The 21725-nt window shown below is 36.8% G+C and overlaps 2 protein-coding genes across 3 annotated transcripts; both read right to left on the bottom strand.

The window, feature by feature from the left end:
* Nucleotides 1–2955: 2955 nt before the first annotated feature.
* LOC131429745 (protein jagunal) lies at nucleotides 2956–11335 on the bottom strand. 2 transcript variants are annotated; one of them, XM_058594075.1, is made up of 3 exons: nucleotides 11040–11335; nucleotides 4374–4746; nucleotides 2956–4235 (listed from the first exon to the last, which is right to left on the bottom strand). In XM_058594075.1, exons 1-3 carry the CDS (start codon nucleotides 11126–11128, stop codon nucleotides 4104–4106), a joined length of 594 nt encoding a protein of 197 aa, XP_058450058.1. In that variant the 5' UTR covers nucleotides 11129–11335; the 3' UTR covers nucleotides 2956–4103. The 2 variants fall into 2 exon arrangements, with proteins under 2 accessions (XP_058450058.1, XP_058450056.1); XM_058594073.1 differs by having other exon boundaries at nucleotides 4368–4746; nucleotides 11040–11332.
* A 3865-nt stretch (nucleotides 11336–15200) lies between these two features.
* LOC131431205 (uncharacterized) lies at nucleotides 15201–16222 on the bottom strand. Its single transcript, XM_058596784.1, has 3 exons — nucleotides 15591–16222; nucleotides 15428–15533; nucleotides 15201–15381 (listed from the first exon to the last, which is right to left on the bottom strand). The coding sequence occupies exons 1-3, from the start codon at nucleotides 16164–16166 to the stop codon at nucleotides 15293–15295; spliced, it is 771 nt and encodes a 256-aa protein (XP_058452767.1). The 5' UTR covers nucleotides 16167–16222; the 3' UTR covers nucleotides 15201–15292.
* Between the last annotated feature and the right edge of the window lie 5503 nt (nucleotides 16223–21725).

The following is a 21725-nucleotide window of genomic DNA, read 5'->3' as shown; positions in this document are numbered from 1 at the left end:
TGAAAATCCATTCTGTATGTAAACTTTGAAACGGCTGCATGCAAAACCAGCGAACGGAAACAAAAAACAGAATAATATGGAGGCTGAGCGTCACGACAATCACGATAATGCAAGCTCTTACACATCGGCTCAAACAACCGAACATTTGAGCACCCAAAACGTCGAATTGATGGGCCACCCGCCGTATAGTCCTGACTTGGCACCTAAGAGCAAATTCAGCAGCTGCAAGATTCATATGGGTGGTCTATAATAGAATAGAATCTGGAATAAACGTATCTCCAGCAAGCCGTTTTAGTTTTATTTATTCGAACAGTTCTACTGTACTTTGAAACACGAGTAAAACACTGCTGGGGCTGCCTGTTTTTCTTGTTTTAATTTCCAGATTTAAATTTTAAAACTGACATAAATTATGCATCTAGAACTGGAACACTCCTGAACATGCCCCAACGATTTCTATTTGTTCCCTTCCGTGAAGAATAAACTGCGTGGAGAGCGATTCAATACTCCTGAAGAAGCTGTTGAAGCCTTCAAAAACCATGTTTTGGGTGTATCTGAAGAAAAGCGGATTTTTTAAATGAAAATTTATACAATCGTATGCAAAAGTGTATTGATCATCTATAGGAAAATTTTGAAAAACAAATCATTTCCGATCAAATATAATACCGTTTCAATTTTTAGGCTAAATACATAAATAACAACCCTCGTACAAGCCAGTTGTCGTATGTTCGAGTCCCGATCTGAAAGAATTCCAAATTTCACAAAAGAAATGTAATTCCCGAACTTTGCTTTTGACTGGTAACATATCAGTTTAAAATAAGTGAAAAACTAGTTGTCGTTTCATTGCAAGGACACGCAAGAAAAATTAATATTTTCGCAACATGAAAATAACTTATACCAAGTAAATTTGTCACCAACAACAATGTAAACAATAGATGAATAAAGAAGCCGCATATTATTTGGAATTTAAATTTAGGCTAAATTAACGTTTGTTAGGACATTAAATCTCATAATGAATAAAATGTTCATATTGTTGAATTGTCAATAAAATTAAATGCTGTTTTCGGTTTTATGGTAGTGCATGAAAGCAAAATGGATTATTATTATTATTATGTTGCTTTATTTACCCTCGGTACCAAATATTTTTCAAACCAGATCTAGTTGCGGATTACTACTTGAGAAATGCCAATATAAACAGTTGGCAATTTGGGACTACGTTATTCAATGTAGTGTGGCGGCAGCAGGCCCGTGCGCAGGAATCATCCATGGGGGGGGTTTTCAAGGGGAGAGGTGGGTGTCCAAAAAACGAAAAGATGCCACAATATTTACAATGTAAAACGAATTCTGACAGGCTCGTGCGCAAAAATCATTAAAGGGGGGGGGGGCAATTTTGTCGAACATTTTTTTAGCGAAAACGATAAAAGAAATAGTTCCCCTGCATGTGAGTATTGGGCTTTACTCTAAAGAAAAGATGCGCGTTATTGAGAGCGGTGGTAGTCGGTATTTCGGGCACGCACTATACAAATGCGTAACATCGATGACTCCATTTCCAGTAACACTTGACAGAAAGTGGGAAAGGCGCCAGAGTTTGAAAAAGCAAGTTGCGTCATCTACAATATTGAAACTGTAAAAAAAATTCTGAAAACGTAGTATGAATTGTCAAGTTATTTGTACTTTAATATAATAAGTACTCCATTGTTCATGAAACTTAATTTTAAAAAAATTCTTCATGGGGGGGGGGGGTTAAACCCCCCCCCCCCTGCGCACGGGCCTGGGCGGCAGCAATGACATTTGCACACTCAAATAATTCACAATTCACGTTCGATTTACTTGAAAAATCACGTAAAATGGTTTCAAATGTCAAATTGAATATTTTACGTGACGAAAATGAACACTCAAAATAATAATCATGTTATAGTTACGTGAAAAGTTATGTGAATATTTTCCACCCAACTTTCCACGTAGGTTTTAATGGACTGGCATTTAAAAGCTGTGTAATGCATAATCTAGTAAGAGTTACGTGTTCCATAGGTAAAATGTAATGTACTGTTCATATCACATTTACGTATCAGTTTATATCAAATTTAGACACCAGAGAGTTAATATTTATTATTGGTTGAAGTCAAAAGGAAGATATTTCAGGTTTTCATATAAAATACTATGAAAAATAAAACATTTATTTCAGAAAATCAGCATGGAATTGCAATGGCTGAAAATAAAAAGCAACTGATAACGTCGTGGGATCTCGAATCGACAAGCTGCCAGAAATCGTTTTTGTTGTCACTGCCATCCAACCGAAATCGAAGTCGAGATCCGAGAACTCCCACAATTACATGAGTCCAGTGTCTCTAGCTTCCTACCGATATTGAAGCATTCGGCAAGAGCGGGCACACTTCCGGGCTCACGCACGCACTGGGTCCAGTCGAACAAATGGAAACTTTTATACTGGAATGGTCCGGTCGATGTAGTAAAAAATTGTAATTAAATAACATTTCTCGCAAATATTCACACTACTTACACTTTGAGGGGCACTGTTCATCATTTTCAAAATCGTGTTTTTCACACCGGAAATTCACGTAGATTATTTGACGTTTTGTTAATTCACGTAACCCTTATGTGATGACTGTATGCATTTTAGGGGGTGTTCGTATAACATTCATTTACTGTTATAGTAACGAAAAAACTGGATCTCTAGTTCATATGTGAAACTGTATATCTGTTTTCTGTATAATTGGTAAAATTGGTTTGAAACAGTCTTCGTATCACCTCTTGGAACTAAAAACGAACTTATTAGAAGAAAAAAAGAAAAAAGGCGAAAATTTGATTGAAATCTAATGAGCAAATCAAATTAAATTGATTTTGTAAATCGGCAATGATTTACTGTAAAATTTCAATTTATTGAGGGGTATATTTGGCGGGAATTTCTCAAATTGGTCAGTCCAATTCACAAACTACCACTTCCAGGTCTCAATGTTCACATTCAACGACTTTATTTGTCCTCCCTCTTGAAGTTTAAATCGTGTTCATAAGAATAGTTTGAGTAACATTGCTCATAATAAATATTATTTAACTTTTCACTGTATATTGTTTCCGCCTCCTGTTTTGTCATTTTTTTTTTCGATCAGTAAAATATGCGTTCCTTCTCTCACGCAGTTTTATATCGTGGATAAACAAAATATTCCGTTCAAATCCATTTCAGTGCGACGACTCTGTTGTCAATAACAATAAGCATTTCCTCGTTATTCAACTGCAGTATTCAAGCTCTTGTAGGGTGTTTAAAAAGTAACTGTATAAGTAACAATTCTATCTTGTTTCGACCATTTTTTTTCGGTGAATTTTGTAAATATCAAATAAGTTGAGCTCATTGTTTAACGTTGGTTTTGCTTATCGGGAGTTTACGTAGAGAGGCTTCACCATCTTTTTATTTTGTCTAAGTAAACTTGGTTAAGTTTGGTAGTGTATCGTGAGTAGTTTAAAATATCCAATATTATACAAGCGAAATAACGAAAACTTAAAACAGGACAATTGCTTATGTTTAGGTCCGGTGGTAGCCTTCCCATACTACATAGATTCTGTGCTTTTCTTTACAATTATGTAAGTTGTTTTTAACTTTCACATGTGTTGTAACTGATATCGTATGCATGGTATAGTAACGTAAAAAAGAACTATGATTTAGCTAGTTGTACGTTAGACACTATGGTAAGAATAAATTTGCTGCTGTTTTCTTCTAATTTAACAATGTATCCATTTTCTAAACCTTTTGAAATTTTATCTGTTCTACAACATCGATGGAAAGTATGTCTTCGTATAAGCGACCTTAGTGATAGTAACGGTTATCCGATACTACCACGAGCTACAGTTTATTCATTTCACGACTTTTTCTTTGACCGTTTACTACCCAATTCTTAGGACCAAAAGGCTACAGTGAAAATGTTCTAATCGTGTGGAAAATGGACTGCATAAATCTTGAAATCCGGTACATCGAATAAGCAGTCCGTTTAGTGTTTAGTGCCGGTAAAGAACTACTACTAAACAGTAGCTTGACGTTGGTTTTATCGAAAATATTGTCTTTAAGTGGTTACTTTTTCATTGCCGTAGGATCTGAACTATTCGCTCTTTTTGAGCGTACCGCGAGCCCTCCAGGCTTTTATGAGGTTCCAGGCGAAGTACAGCGAGAAGAAGTGCACCTGAAGTGCCATTAACACGAATCCGTACCACAGAAGTCCATATGGATATCCCTAGATAGGTGCGACAGAGCAAGTAAAGCAGAGAACCAAAGCAACAGTGCATGAATTAAAAAAAGAGCAAAATTTGGATTATCGATTAGTGCGATCCGATTCGTTTATATTAATTTGCAAATTGGTACTAACAATTACCTCCCAAACGAAGATATCCGTGTCCTTCAGATCAACGTTTTGTTCTAAGTTCATGTACTCCATCACGTCGTTCAGATAGTAGATAATGCAGTAGATTAGCGGCACGAAGGCGATCGTGCTGATACCGACCATGTACTTTTTCATATCGTTTATGCGATTGCGACGGGCCGCCGACAAACCGATGAAGGAGAGAAACACCGACAGACACCAGAAGTACTCCCACCAGAGCGGCGGGGGGACCTGCAGTTCTTCAATCTCCAGAATAAAGATGTCCAGGCGGTCCAGAATGTCGGCCGAGAGTTTGACTAGCATCACGAAAAACAGCAGGTAGTGAAAGAAAATGCAGTATTTTAACCGGGCTTTGTTGAGTGCACTGGGGGATGAAAGAAAGTTGGCATGAATTTCGGAAGGTTCTGGTTACTTGCTTAAAGTCTAATACAGTTTTTATGTGAATAATTTAGTTAATCATCCAATAGGCCTTAACATATTAAAAAACTTTCCCGAAAGAACTATCATTCTTAGTTTTTCGTGATTTTGAGTTATAGAAATTCGAATATTTTGATGCCTCTAAAAGCGACTCCAAGAATTTTGAAGTAGTTTTCATTATTTGATTTGTTCGAACTTTCCAATACTCTTTCCGAACATATCGACATTATAAATTATCAGGTATTCAATATATAGCATAATCTAAATATCTTCGGCGACTTCCCGACAAAATGCACTTATGACAATGTTTTTTCCAGTCTTTGAAGCATGACAAATAGTCCTCCGCCGGTATGACCTTCATTACTTTCATTGAAAGAAGATCGACAAATTTGTCTACAAGTATATGGCGACCTGTTGATGCGGCTAACTCAGTAAATCGTATAAGCAAATATACAAAGAATACGGCCTTCAAAATCAGTCCTTCCTCCGGCCCAACGAAAGTGACACTTTGTTTTGTCTGGATCTGACATCGTGCCATTACACGCAGGCCCGTACCCAGGATTTCGTTTCGGAAGGGGCCCACAGAGAGAAGAATAATGTTACCAAAGATTGCTTATGTACATAATTTTCGGTGCACCTTTTTCACTGGAATTATCATTATAGATTATAATGATATAACATTCCCCGGGAAACCATTTCCCAGAAACTATTTTGTCGGAAATTTTTTTGCAGAATGAACCGTCTCCCAGAAAAGCACTTCCCAGAATGAACTATATTCCTGAAAAATAAACTCCCTAATATACTGTTTCCCAGAAAAGCATTCTCATGAAAAGTGAAATCCGAAGTCTTATCCCCAGAAATTTATCGCCTAGAAAAAGTCTAGAAAGTAAAAATAAACATGAAATTTTTCCCAGAATGTACCGAAACCCAGAAAATCATACACTCGAAGGTTACATCCCGTTTCGACAACGGTAATTAAATACACGATCATTTGTAATAACTCCTATTGGAACTATAAACCTTTTTATTTAAACAAGAAATGCATCCACATTAAAATATGTAACTAATACTAATATTATTTATTATTTAAGATTAATGCTTGTCCCTGAATGTAATCGAAAAGAGCGACGTCAGTTCTATTTTCCATAGCTGTTTTCAAGAAATTTTCTTTTTTCATGAGCTGTTTAGTTCTACGGTTGATTGGCAGATCGCCCTGTAAATATGTACCGCAAAAACTCTGCCGTCGTAGACTGCTCTTCCTGAAACATTTAAGTACATTGTAAAACGTCACATTACTCGATTTTTTAATTAAATTAATAAATTTTTTGTGGATGCCTTCAATGGCATTAGAAGTCCGAGGCAAATCATTCAAAGTACTATGACACGTAGTCCAAACAGCTGGTGGAAAACGAGCAGAAGAAATTTTAGTACCATTTTTTGTCTTACCGTGAACGTAAGTTCTGGAAATATAATCAAAAAATGGTGCCATTCTATCTGGAGCATGTTGTCTAACTGCAGCCAGGCCCTCTGGTACTTCTTGGGATTCCAAGAAGGCCAAGGCCTGGGTCTGCCGAAGCGAAAGTTGCGCATATTTATGCTTTTAGCACATTCACCAATGAGCCCGAGTTTTTGCATACGTTTCCACCAGTTCTTAGTCAGATGGAAGAAGCATCCAAATTAAGCACTATCTGGAAACACCCTTTTGATTGCGTTTATTTCTGCGGTTTCAAAATCAGTCAGAATAACTTTCAGGTTAAAATCAATTTGCTTGTCGGTGCAGATATTCTTCAAAATTCTTAAGCTTTTTTGTACGTGGATTCGCATTTATCCGGTAAAAAAAAATGCACGAAAGGCAGAAACTTCCTACGTACGCCAAATCCAACTGAGCCATGTATAGTAAAAATTTGACCAGAATAATTGTGTGTGATTGACTCGTCTATACGAGTTAGATTTTCGGTTGAACTGAAAATCATAATGCGCCCTTCATTAACTTCAATATTTTTTTAGAAGAAATTGTCTTCCATCAAACGTTTTTGTGAACTTTGCGACCACTAAATCATAGTCATCAGGATCCATTGGTAAAACTGCATCAGCACGCTGACTTTGACAAAGTCTGCGTTGCGCGGTTTTTGATATTGTTGTTTGAACCTGAAATAAAAGGTAATTAATAATTTTTAAATCTTTTTCCATCATGAAATTTTGGAATCCATATTAAAAAATATTCTTTAAATAATTTTTGGAATAGTAGAATTAAATTGTACATTAAAAGTGTAATTATTGAAATATTTTATCTTCTATTTGCTTTTATATATTATCATCTTAGCACGTGGTGTTACTCACTTCAGTAGGAAATTCTTCAGCACACAGTCTTTCTGGTTTTTTTCTGTATGCTCTAAACCCTCGTGAGCCTTTCGTTTAAGGGCACATCGGTAGCGCGACGATTCCACTGCTAATGGATCTGGTGGATGGTTATGGTTCGATTCAGAAATCAACGAATGCTTTCCGGCAGTTGCTTCTGTTCGAGCTCTTCCACTGCATTTTTGATCGTATTCTTGCTCGCGCCGCAGTGCACATTGCCAATAGCATCTTGTTTTGATCTATTGATAGTAACAATTACAATTTTTGTTCAATTATTATTTCAGCACCAAAGCTTGAATGTCATAAAAGTATTTACCTGTTTATCCTTGTGGTATATATATCCAATACACAATAATTTGAAACCACGGCAATTTTCAATCACTTGACACGAATTATCGTTGGAAGGTTCTTCGTTTTCAAAGCCAAAAAATTGTTCCGCCATGGTTGAAATTAAATTCACACTTTGCGCGATACACTTAAAGACTGTGCTTCTCATATCGAAGATTTTTCTGATATAATTGCAATTATTTTTCTTGCTATTGCGTTAGAAATAATCAGAAGAATCTATTGTCTCACATCTCACATCTCTCTATGTACCTACATCATTCGAAACCTTTATCACTAGAAAATTCACGGTATGGTGATAAGTAATTGAAACAATATATCCATTTAATCTATTGTTAGTACAAGCACAATAGTTACGACAAGAGGCTATTTTGCTACTATATACAGTGGCATAGTCATTTAGTATAAAGATCCTTTCCGGTTAGTCATTGGACGACTCGGACTACGTCATCCTCGGCGGCGTTTAAATACATAAGGCGGCTTTGCCGATTTTCGTAGGATTGGTTTATTCTGGCAGATGTTTTTCTGGCAAAAAATTTATTCCGGTAGACGTTCTTCTGGGGAATGTCTCAAATTTTCTCGAGCATAACTAGCCAGAATACTGTAATAGATTTTGAGAAGTGGTCCGAGATAGCTCCCTGATTTCGATTAGTGAAGAACGGAAAACATCTTCTAAATTTGTGGCTATACATGTTTCGGTATCAGGTTCCGGAAGTAGCGGTATAAAAATCCAAAACGAATCTCACATCGATTTCTCAGAGATGACTTGAGGTTTGGGAACAGGTAATCGGAACCTTAAACCGTTGATTTTAACCATGGTAGGGATGCTCATGTGCTTCATGTAAGATTCTTTCACAGCGATTTCAGTTTTTAATCGCTCCATTAATGCACGCTAATACTTGCATTGAGGTAGTCCTCCTAAAGTATACGATTACAATCCCAGAAAACCGACCTTGCCGACCCATTGAGTCTCCCTTTCAGGCACTCGTGTCGCTTCGAAACACGACTCCAGTTCATTGTCGGGTAATTTTAGCGTATAATAATGGATCTAGCTAAATATGTACTCTAAATGCACTTGCGTTTTTTTTTTAGTCCTAAATAAGTATATGCGGTATCCTGCGGCTGGATAACTTTCTCATCTGCAGAATCTTGCCTAACTATGGTAAGCTCGCACAATTTAGTGTCATTATATTATTTTCTTCTATTTTGCCCCGGATTTAACCTCCATTTCAATTGTTCGCTTCGAATAAAACATTTTATTTGTTTCTGTTTTTGATTTCGGAAGGGGCCAGGGCCCCTCGAGACCCCCCCCCCTTTCTTGTAGTTTGTAAGTATAGGATCTGGGAAACTCTGGGATTGATGATTCAGTTTAAGTTACAAAAATTTTTTTTTTCTCTTTTTGAGAAAAAAAATCAAACGCGTTTTTCTGAAAACCAATTTTTGGAAGTCCATGAACACGATCCTGCAAAATCTACTGAAGCGATTCTTTTCAAACTTAGAACATACTTTCTTGGTATATCACCTCAAAATTGACGAAAAATTTAGCGTAGGATTGCGCTCTTTGCTTAAATATGTCACGAACTATTAAAAAAATCTAAATAAAAACTTGAGAACGACGGAGGAAGAAGAAATAACTCGTACTTTAAGTAAATTTAAGAACATTTTTGATTTCAGATATTTCTACGTTGAGTTATCGTGTTCACCGCGCAACGTAATTCTCAAAAGAGGTTTTAGGGAATGCTCTGTTACCGCTTTATTTTTCAATATTAAGGTAGCGCTTCGCCGTGGTCACGGGAGTTCGCTGTCTATCCCGGGGTTTCACGCACTTTACCCAAAATTGTTTGAAAACGGTAAAGAAAACGGAAATTCCAAGAACATACGATTCTAGATAATTAATTTTTCTATCGATTCGTATATAAACTGTGCCTGATAAACATTTTTATCGAAATTTTTTTTCCTTATTCTTTCGCACGCACACAATGTCAACGCATGCAAAATCGCACGAAATCTCGCGAAAGAAAAGCTTTCTAACCAATATTTTTCGCCAAATGCATAGCAAAATCATTTACCTACAATCGTATGTTTTTGATTTTTCGTGAATCGGGTTAGTATTGGAGAAATTTGCAATTTAGAGTGAAATTTCGGCGACAAAGCAAGAGGAAGCAGTGAGTTGTCTCGCTTCGACTTGACCACGGCGAAGCGCTACCTTAATGTACGGAAATTTAACTAAATGTTCTTTAAATGATACTTTATATTGTAAAAAAAGTTTGAATAAGCTGCTTTCTCCGTAAAAAATTTCAAGTGTTTTTTGATTCAAATTATCCCTTACTCCCCCCTTAATTTCATGAGAAAACTAAAAACACAGCCAAAACTGTTCTATCTTGTCACCAGTGTTAATTTTATATGGTGGGTTCAACCATCTCAGAAAAAAAATTGAGTACACATTCTTACTACACACACACACTGAGCCGCATTATTTATTTGGTTATTTGGGCCATACCCAAGTAACCATATGCATTATATCACTGTACATTGACAATTCTATTTTTACATTGTTAATAGATAATTACACTAATCCTACATACTTTAAAGAATTGTGCATTAAATTTGCATTCAAACGTAACTGAGCATTATTTTACAACAACCTTCCGCCGTGCTATATATCGACATTCAATGCTATATTTTTGAGCAACGAAACTTTAATAATAACTATAAGAGTAATAATCCTATAAGTCTAATAATCGCCCTTTTCAGCTTTATAATAGCATTGTGAAAACATGTCTAACTCCGTTGTATTTAATCAAATTTTTCGCGAATTTTTAAAGCTGAATTAATGGAAAGTTATAATGCGTCATGGTTACTTGAGTAGTTCAAAAGTCAAAGCGATTGCATAGCTTTCCAATGTGAGAATGACTAGAAACTGAAAATTTGGTGAGAACAAAAACGACAAACAAATTAAGAGAATCAGAATTTATTAAATTATTCCAATTTTTTTCAAAATTTTCAATGGACCATATGTTACATCCTGGAAGACTTTCACTCCAACTCTGCACACCGGTTGTAAACAAAACAAAGTTATCTTTCAAAATTCCAACCGCGCTTCTTCTATCATGCCCCTCATTGAAGCCGGGTACCAATACATATACCAAAAACCCATGCATGTTGTTATAGTTGAAAAAACGAGCGAAAATTTATAGCAACTATTCCGTTTGACAGCTATGTTGTACTATAAAACTCACATACTTGGCTGAGAGATCGGAAGCATCGAAACGTAACAATAATACTGTCACCTTCAGCCAGACCCAAGCAAAAATACCCTTCTCTGTGACTTCCATAAGCCTCGATCGTCTATTTTTATGCGAGCAATTCAAGCGAATTATTTCTGATCGTTTGTTCTCGCTTGGCAAACTCACGTAGCTAGCTTTTGTTCAGACATGCAAATGCTAATCATAAACCGGTGTATCATAACATTTAGCCACAAAGTTTAGTTACTATGCAATCGAACTAGTCTAAGATCGTCAGAAAAAAATATTTAACCTGATTTGGTAATGTGCGGCCACACGCTGCCTGTGCTCGAAATCGGCACCGTCAGTACCCATGATCATGGGCCCACCGCGGGATGCCATCGTTGCCTTGCGGATAGGGGCTCAGCTCAGCTCAGTTCGGTTTCCGGCAGTCGGTAAAGGTCGGAGTTGAAAATTTATGCGCCAGTCTGGCCAGGGGAAAAATCTTCACCACTTTCACTACAGTTCGTTCACTCACAACATCACTGACCAGCACACACCAACAGCGCGCACACGTATCGCGTTTTTGACAGATGGTGAATCGTCGATGCTTACACGAACGGCATGGGCATGCTGATGACGTTCGTTTCGCTTGCAATGAGATTGATATTTGTTATAGCATGCTATTCGAGCGAATGAGGTATTTTATAGCAAGATGTTGGCTGTCTCTGCTAGTTAACCCTTAGCCTCATTTACGATCCAACATGCCAAAGCGTTGAGAAATTTTCGAAATGGGTAACAAGCCATCAAACTTAACATACTGTGATTTGGACGACACTTTGAAAACGTGTTGAGTATGTGCACGGACATCCTTTTATTTTCTGCAATATTTTTTTGGACAGTGAATAATATTTTCGGAGTTGTAACCAGTTTGAGGCAACAATAAGATTGTCGATACCAACAAGCACGATAGGAATTTTGTTGCATACAAAAAAAACAAAATTATTGATCACGGTTGATCGTACTGACGAGTAATTTTTCCCACAATGCTCAAAGTGGATTAAATCATCTAATGATTTTATATGCGATTCTGTGATCACTGGTCAATTGATCTTATAAACATTAATTACATTAATCGATCGAATCTTGATTGAAAAAGTTCACAAGCGATCATCATATTCGGTACCCAGGTAACTAGTAAGTACTAATAATGATTGTAAAATAGCCTTTTATAAGCACCGAAAATTCATATAGCTCAATATCTGCAATCTGAAAGCGCAATTGTTGTAAATGAATCGTAATTCAGCTTTATGAATACACAATTGCCATAAATAGGCATTACCTATGAATAGCCGTATATTTTGGCAAAGTCGCCCCTAATCCACTCCAGAGCAGTTGAAATGTCGATTAGCGATTATTTACTGTCATAACGCGGCATTAGTATGTGTTCATTAGTTACTTGGGTAGTGTTTGTGATTTGATTATTGTTTTTGATCATGATTTTTCTGTTCTGCTTAGAATCTACTATAGACAATTGCATTTTGATGTGAAAAATAAAAGATTTATTTGAATAAAAAAATGCATTGAGCACTAAATATTCCGCCAAATCATAGATTCTTAGAAAAGGCTTTCAGTTAACTTTCATATATAAGATGCTTGAGTATAAGAAGAGAACATGGTTCCGCTGAAGAAGTTTTGACTGGACAAAGAAAGAAAACCCTCTTCCTAATCCACCTAGTAGTGTGATAATGTCTTAATATTAATTTTTGAATTTTGATAATTTTTGACACGAATTTGGGCTAAATTCTCGATCAATACGTTGTAACAAAATAACAACAATATACTGTTTACTTAGCAAGTGTTGATACAAGATTGGTCTCGTTAGTAGTTAAAATATCAACATTTTCTAACAAGTATCAAATAGAGATATTAGAAACGATATATTGATCGGGTTCTGACACAATTCATTCAGATTGATTCGTGTAGTTCCCACAGGCCTGATTTAACGCTCAAGTCGCATACTTGGTAGCATTCCCGAAAACGAAAGTACTGTGCGTATAGATTTGTCGGTTACGGCACTTAAACGATTATATCTTCGAAACCGAATGAGTTCATTATGAGCCTTGAAAACTAATCAAATCAAATAATAGTGGCGTCAGAGGTAATTTAACGAATAATCAAACTGCGTTTGGTCTGTTACGCCTTTTATGAGATTTTTTCTCCCGAACCGGAAATAATTGCCATAACTTTTCCAAACTTGATCGATGAATTCATAGTAGCTTTTAAATGAGCTCTAGTTTATCGAAATCCGTTGAACCATCTCCGAGAAGGTTGAACGAATATTAAAGATGTCTGTTTGTTTGTTACGTTGTTCTACGATTATACCTTATGATCAAAACAGAACCGGAATTTTCATTTTAAAATTCCCGCGCTTGTCCAATCGGTAAACTTTTATTCTCTCAACGTTGGCAACACTTTTATACACATTCTGTCATTTTGACGCATATCGTACGATTAGTCTATACAAAGAAGTTGAAAAATTTTCGTGTGGCGATTTTTATAATGGATGGTTTCGGCTCACCTTCGAAGTGCCATTCGGTCATCTTTTTGGCCACATCAACACGACGCTGTTTTTGAATGAAATTCAGCTTTTTTGGCACCAGCCGAGAAGCGACGCGTATCAAACCCAAAACATCAGTTAAAATGTGTTCGGCTGATCCATAAGAGATGCCCAACAACACAGCAATCTCTCTAATCGGTACAGAACGATTTTGCAACACGATTTACTTCGCCGATTCAATGTTTTCTTCAGTAACAGATGTTGTTGGGCGGCCAGGGATCTCATCATGATCCAAGCTTGTACGACCACCTTTGAAGCATTTATACCACTCGTATGCCTGTGTTTTTCCTAGACACGATTCACCAAAGGCCTTTTCTAACATTCTCAACGTTTCGAAACACTTAAATCCATTTGCAACACAAAATTTGATGCACGCACGTTGTTCTAAATTTTCATCCATTATAAAAATCGCCACACGAAAATTTTTTAACTTCTTTGTATAGACACCAAATAAAAACTAACCGTACGATATGCGTCAAAATTTGACAGAATGTGTATAAAAGTGTTGCCAACGTTGAGAGAATAAAAGTTTACCGATTGGACAAGCGCGGGACTTTTAAAATGAAAATTCCGGTTCTTTTTTGATCATAAGATATCTCCGAAGCGGAACATGTCATAAGTTCGCCCGCAGAACACAACAGTTGCTTTCATACGAGCCTGAGATTCTTGAAATCGGTTCAGCTATCTACGAGAAAATTAAGAAATCAATATAACACTTGGAGTCTTCGGGGTTCAAAATTTGATTTTTTTCAGCAATTCTATATCTTTTATATGAAAACAAAAACAGACTTTTTTTCTCATTCTACGAATAAATGTCTGGAACTTTTTGGAATATCGGAGAAAATAACGTAATTTTATTTGCAGATTTCAGTCGGCACCCTGATTCAGTTTAAATAGGGTGCTGTTCCGATTACCACATTATAACAGAACCTGACCTGACTTATATCATCACTTGTTACGAAAATTGCTTTCTATTATGGGCTGGTTACTGTAGATGTATTTAATCGCATCCAAAGCGGTTCAAATTGCAGCACGTTTGCACATATTGTCAAGATTTGCTGGATCGAGTCTTTCCTTTAGGGCAAACTATTTCTCTAGTTTTTACTCTCGCAATTTCTTTTGTTTGTAATTTTTTGAATCATCTTTCGATTGACACTAATTAAAATGCAAATTAAAAACGATTTATTTCTCTGATGACAAAGTCTAGGTGAAGTACGGCAATTCTATAGCGAACTAAAAAATAAAAAAGCAATTTTACTTCTCTGGGTGCCGACATCATGAGTCTCGATTATCTCTGCTTTATAGGGGCCCTTATACGAGACAATATTATTGTCAATACGAGGAGTATTGACAATACTTTTGATCGTGTAATGGAAACTTCATTGGATTGACGAAAATATTGTCAAAAAATCAAAACTCATCATCAACTGCTCATCAATCCGACAATACTTTCTCGCCATAGAGAAGCTGTTAAATATGTGCAATGACCTTTTCTCTCAGTATTTTAATATTCAGTTGCAATATTTAAAGCGCCAAACGGTTGAATTTTTTGAAAAATTCGGACTCAAGTTATCAAGCCAATTGGATTGATGGTATTGACAATACTTTGGATTAACAATAATATTGTCACGTGTAATGGCCGCTTGCAACACGCCTTGTAATACTGCAAACATTTTTTTTTCAGTGCACTTAAAAAGATTCTAATCAGCTTGATAGTACTATGAACCGTGAAGTTTATCTGTTCTGTAGGAATCCATTGCTAAGTCTATTCAGCAAAAAACCAAGCTCTGCATCGAAATGTAGTAGTAGCACTTTGCATTGAGTTATAGAAGTAAGTGCGAATTAGTCAATAAATTGAACAGTTGCATAGTTGTAATTTATTGAGATATTCCAACGAATTATGTTAGATTACAATCACTATTGAATAGTTTTTTTTTCTTATTTCGTCATCTTATTTTGGGTCGGTATACTGCCACCTTTAATGGGAAACATTTGCTATCGGGAACTTCTTCACCCACCACAATAGAAACGTCACCTGAAAAATTAATCTATAATATGGTTCTAATTCATCAGCTTATTACCTTGCGGGCAAGCACTGAGCGCTACCAAGAGATCCATATCAGCCACGAACTCTATGAAGTCTCCTTTTCGAGCAGGGGTTGGTTTGCAAAAATATTGTAGAGTATCCTAGAATAACACGATTTCCTTAAGTTTGCCAAGAATTTAGATTCGAGTAAACTCTACCCTAGTGAATCCCGTACACATAAAAATATTCCAAACATCGTGCACATACGACTCGTCCAAGCCATGTTCCCGGATGGCTTCTCGCAGATAGCTGTGGCAGCTGCCGAATCGATCGCGTCCCGTTATCAACTTGTACGTGTAATCGTCACACCTAGTTCCGATGACATCGTGCAACGCTCCGCCATCCTTATCAACACCGTACTCAGCCAGTGAATCTGCTACAAAGGTGGCCATCGGACGCAGATGGGGTAAGCAGCTCCACAGACGATCGCATGGCTTCAGGTGTGAGGCATGAAGTTGACGAGTTTTTCCCGAGTAGAAGTGCTCTCGGGGATCGTGTAAATTCCACAAGTTCAAGTCTCCTACCTGAGGACCTTCAGTTAGAGTGATTCGACATAAGTCACCCGATAGCATTTTCCATGTTTTGGCAGATTTTCTAGGGACTACCAGCTCAAATGCTAAGGATCCATTCAAGGCGGCCGAACGCCTAGTATCGCACCATTCCGGTGCAACGATCGATGCAGCCGGTTTGTTATAGCAAATGGTTGGTTCATATTCTGTAAATGAACGTGACATAGTGAGAACTAGTACAATTGCTTATTACGGTGTAGTGATAAGACTGACTGCTTATGTGAGTTGAATTGTGTATATTATAATGCTAAAAACGAGGTACTGTAGTCCGTGTTCCCAGATAAGAGCATATGGACTGGTTTATTAGCTACTATAACGACACAAATTAAATCACTACGCAAGCAACCAAAAGTTCCACAATACTGAATACACGTGGAACTTTCGGCAACCTGTTCCGCGTAAACTTTCTCGCTGCTAAAGAAACCACGTGGTCATTTTTGACAGCTTGGAAGTACATGACAAGTTCCGCGTGAATGTTATTCACGAACTTTGTAAGCTGCTTGAACCAAATCAGTCCCATCTATCCGAACCTTTATTTAGTAGGGTATTAACTACTGGAACGTATAATTCATTATAGAATTCAAAACCAAGTTAGCATTTGTTGGTGCCTTTTGCAAAGTTGTAGGGAATATTAATGTGGTTTCATGGAAATGAACGACCATGTTCCAGACCGCGTGTAAAGACGAATATAAAAATTAACTTTTTACTGAAGGAGATATGTAGCTTCCGTCCTTTAAAATATTGTGAACAATGTAATTTCTGGTAATCAATCAAATTCCAAAAATCACACTATTCTTAGCGAAGCGGTTTTTTCTACAAAGCGTTAGATTTTGCGAAAATAAGCAAAATCATAGAACGCTTCAATGCTCTATGACTATTTTTGAGAAAGTTAAGAGCAAATTCAGCAGCTGGAAGTTTTATACGGGAGATCTATTATTATTGGAACAAACGTATCTCCAGCAAGCCGTTTTAGTTTTATCTATTCGAACAGTTCTGCTGTCAAATTTAAAACTGTTATACACTGCCTTTCTTTTTTTTGTGTTTTTAAAACACGAGTAAAACGCTACTGGAGCTGCCAGTTTTCCGTGTTATAATTTCCAGATTTAAATTTTAAAACTGACATAAATTATGCATCTACACTCCAAAAAAATTTGAATTTTACAGGTGACTTAATCCCTCATACGATGTAATTCATAAAGACCTAATTTGTCAAATGACGGAAAATTTTATTTGTAATGACTTAATGTTAGATGAGCTTGGATTTTACTGGTTTCGACTGTAACTTGCGTTCTACTAGCAGGTGCGACTGTATGAATCTAAATGTACCTTTTACCAACGAAGCAGATGTATGCTTCTGTGGTTCAGTTGATTAACAGACGTACTTGCGATCCAATGATTCTCGGTTCAAGTCGCGACGGTTGCTATCAGTATTCTTTTTTTTTATTTCAACGAATTTCATACATGGAGTTTTAGACACAATATTAAATGTTCTTCGACGTAAATTTGCGTGAACTGCGACGCTCCATTTATGTGCATCTAATAAGATGTAAAATCACAGTGTTTTTTTTAAGTGTGTAGAACCGGAACACTCCTGAACATGCCCTAAGGATAGTTCTATATAAAAATTTGACGTAAATAAATCAAAAGCTTATAAAAAGATTCACATCAAATCACTCTAGTTTAAATGTAGTCTTAATTTACATAAAAACGTTGAAGAAATTGTTTGTATCCGATAGCGTCCTAGGAATCGATGGGCGAATGTATATCTGTTGTGTGTTAGATTTGTGGACTTTACGTATTTAAACATTTTCTTGCACACCAATAAAATAAATATAACGTAAAATAAAAAAAGTATATGATGAATGTTTACATTTGTCATTGTAACTCAACAAGCTTGAAAGGCCGCCAGCTTGTTGCAATGGATTCAGACAATTTCCGCCAGCTTGTTACAATGGATTCAGATGGCAATAGAAGTCGCGGAAATATAGCGGCCAACATTTCCGTGATTTTCATTTATGATTTCGACAATAAGATTCTTTTTATATGGCTGTTGCTCTTCTAGTTTTCAAATAAATATATTTAAGAATTATACATTATAATTCCTATTACATATCGATTGGAAATAACATTCCAACTACACCACTTTTAAGCAACGATTTTAAAACTTGCTTCATTTAGAATTGGAACAAACTTTTGCTCATATTGTGGCGCTCCTGGTGGACGGATTTGGAAGTTATTGGCGCCCACGTGTCGGGAATTTTGTCAGCTTCACGTATGATTTTTGACATTCCGCAAATCGACTGTACTTTGTAAACAATCAACATGGAAGCCGAAAGAAGGAAAAAAATTGTGCACAGTTATTTGTAAAATCCATTGTGGTCTGCATCTAGGCTAGCTAAACAGCTGAAATTGCCCAGAAATACCGTGTGGCGCGTTATCAAGCGGTATAAGGAAACATTGACGACAATTCGGAAGCCTCAAGTCAATCATCGGAGTGGAACTGTCGACCGGAAACTGCGTGGTAAGATTTTAAAGACGATTAAGAGGAATCCTAATCTGTCGGACCGTGATTTGGCCAGAAAAATCGGTGCTGCCCATAGTACCGTGAGGAGAACTCGACTCCGGGAAGGAATCAAGTCGTATCGAGCTAGCAAACAGCCAAACGGACCATAAAACAGAATAGTGTGGTCAAAATTCGTGCTCGGAAACCAATATGACCAGGTGCTGGCCAAGTTCGACGGGTGTCTTCTGATTGACGGTGAAACCTATGTCAAGGCTGACTTCGGGCAAATCCCAGGTCAAAAATTTTACTTGGCAACGGCTCGGGGGGATGTTCCAGCCAGTTTTAAATTTGTTTTTGCCGACAAATTTGCAAGAAAATTTATGATTTGGCAGGGCATTTGCAGCTGTGACAATAAACGAAAGTTTTTGTTACATATAAGACAATGACATCGGAACTATACCAAAAAAAAGTGTCTTCAAATACGAATTTTGCCGTTCATTCGATCCCACGACCATCCCGTAATGTTTTGGCCAGATTTGGCAAGCTGTCATTACAGCAAAGTCGTTCAAGAATGGTATGCAGAGAAAGGGGTCCAGTTTGTTCCGAAAAACCTTAACCCACACAACTGCACTCAGTTCCGCCCTATTGAGAAATACTGGGAAATCATGAAGAGGAGACTCAAGGCAAAGGGAAAGGTTGTCAAAGACATCAATCAGATGACGACCTGGTGGAATAAGATAGCTAAAACGATGGACGAAGAAGTTGTGCGCCGCCTAATGAGCCGTGTTACAGGAAAAATTCGAGAATTCCTTCGAAACCGTGACGAATAATTTTATCCGTATTTTTTCGTAAAAGTATGAAAAAAACGCTACATTTGTATCAAAAAAAATCTTGAATTCAATAATAAATAATTGAAATCGGGCAATTGTCTTTGTTCCAATTCTTTCTGACGCAAGCTTTATCTTAGCCTAAAAAAACTCTTTCGTTTCAGTGAGTACCTCATCATTCAATACATCCCAGTGAGCTTTTATTTCAAATCTTAGAACAGACAATGATTGTCGTGAGCTAAATCTGGCGAATATGTTGGATTCAGTAGCAATTCAAATATCAATTCATGGATATTAGGCATCGTACATTATACTGATGAGAATTAGGTAACAAGTGATTTGCACGGTATTCTTGTATCCTAACCGAATGTCACATAAGAAGGTATAGGCCTCTTCAAGCGCATGCGTAACAAACGTATGCCATTTAGAATACCGGATCTTACACTTTTCTTTTTCGATAGAGAGAATCTCTCCGTATTGGGACATGGGATGGCGAATATAAGGATCGATGACGCTTGAGGAAGATCATGCACACGCACTTCTATAACACTATCTTCCATATATACTGGAATGTTGTACCTGATATTTTCATGCTCCACATAGTGCACATTATTATTGTCTTTAGCGAATTGAATTGCATCCAACTCTTTATAGAACTGGATATAAACAACATTATTGGTCTTATTGCATTGAAGTAAATGCACACGTTTAATGTCATGTTGCATTTGCTCCTTAAGCAAACCTTCAAGTTCTCGTATCGAAGGTCGAATTTTGCACTGTCTGAAGTCAACAATAATTGTATTCTTTCGTACCGGCGGTAGCTTTTGTTCGTTTGGTTCACTCATTTTCTTGGTCTATTGTTCACTACACAATACTGTACTTGGTTTCTTCTGTCCCCAACGTAAGCGGTTTTGTTTTATCGACTGACTTGGATGAGATGTAAACCCGAACTGATAGAAGCACGTTCTTTTTGTGCCAAACACCAAAGCAAACAGGCGCTTGTACTTTTTGCTGCGCTCAAAACAAATTTTGGTTACGTGAAAATCAACATAAAAGTTTTGTTTATGATTTTTTGTATAGTGTCATAAATTGAAAAGCATCAATCGAAAAGGTGAGTGGATTGAATATATAAGAGGTTAAATCGGTTTTCGCAATCAAAGTTTTTTTTCGTCATTTTAAAAATGTCTACCGATTTCGGTTTCCGGTATCCCATTTTTTTTACAAATCGCGAAAAATTGTCAGTGATACGCAGAGATGCCAAGTCTACAAATTTGTCTGTATATTATCAAATTTCTTTGACAGTTCTCAATATTATGGGTATGAAAAGTTTAGCTGTAAGACAGTGTGGTTAGCCCAACTTGCTATAATTAAGTTCTTAAGAAAAGCTTTCCAAATTCAGAACGTAGGTTTTAAATAGGCTTAATTCAGAAATAAAGCTTCTCTTTTCTGCTCGAACTGTTCAGTTAACCAGATCATTAAAAAATATCAATTTTGTGCTCAGTGGTTGGTTGAGTTTCAATTTACAATTAGCATTTCCGTTTGGCGGTATTTTTCGTTCGTTGCCGTGTGTGATATCCAAGTATTAATCCGTTGGAAACTACGATCGGACCCTAACATCTTAGTTAACAAAAGACTTTTTGCAGACTTTTGAAACTCCGATTGTTTGTAGACATTCGTCAGAAGTTATAGACTTTTGCAAATTGACGCGATCTTTTCGTATTTGCTAGCTAAACTTATTGTATTACCTGGCATCTCTGGTGATATGCAACACGTGGAAAACTTGACGGTTTCAATACATCCATCATATAAGTAAAAACTATTGTTCTCTGATTCTGTTAGCCATGACGACTTCAAACTAATCGTCCAAGTCAAGGAAAATTAACTTTAATGCACTGATTAATGCCATTAAACGTTGCTTAGTGGATGACAATCCAATAAATTCTATTGCAGCAACGTATTCAATCCCACGAAGCTGGTGGAAGACCAGCCAAATCAACGACACCATCGAAATCATTGACTAAGAGAGCTAACGCAAAGTCACCATCAGACAATGAAGACTTTTGTCCAAAATGTCTCCGAAAAGAATAACTTCCGTTTTTTCTTTAAATAATTGCAGTCCTTACTTATATTTTTTTCATTTTTAGCGAAATTTCTTCGGGTGCCGGTAACCGAACCTTTTTTTTAAATGGCCAAAATTTATCACTAAATTGATAATAAAGTTTTTTCAATTGATTGGATCAACTTAGTTTCTTATTCACATGTTAGCTACGGACTTTAGCTTTCCATTGATGTATATATATCCGCATAATGTGCACTTAGTCAGAAGTTATAAGCTTAAAAGAAAAGGGTACCGGTTACCGAACACTCTCCCCTACTATTTTTTCTTCATCCTGG

The sequence above is a fragment of the Malaya genurostris genome, chromosome 2 (assembly GCF_030247185.1).
Source record: "Malaya genurostris strain Urasoe2022 chromosome 2, Malgen_1.1, whole genome shotgun sequence".
In the NCBI taxonomy this organism is placed as follows: Eukaryota; Metazoa; Arthropoda; class Insecta; order Diptera; family Culicidae; genus Malaya; species Malaya genurostris.
Note: the sequence above shows the minus strand (reverse complement) of the source record. Positions and strands in the feature narration are given on the sequence as shown.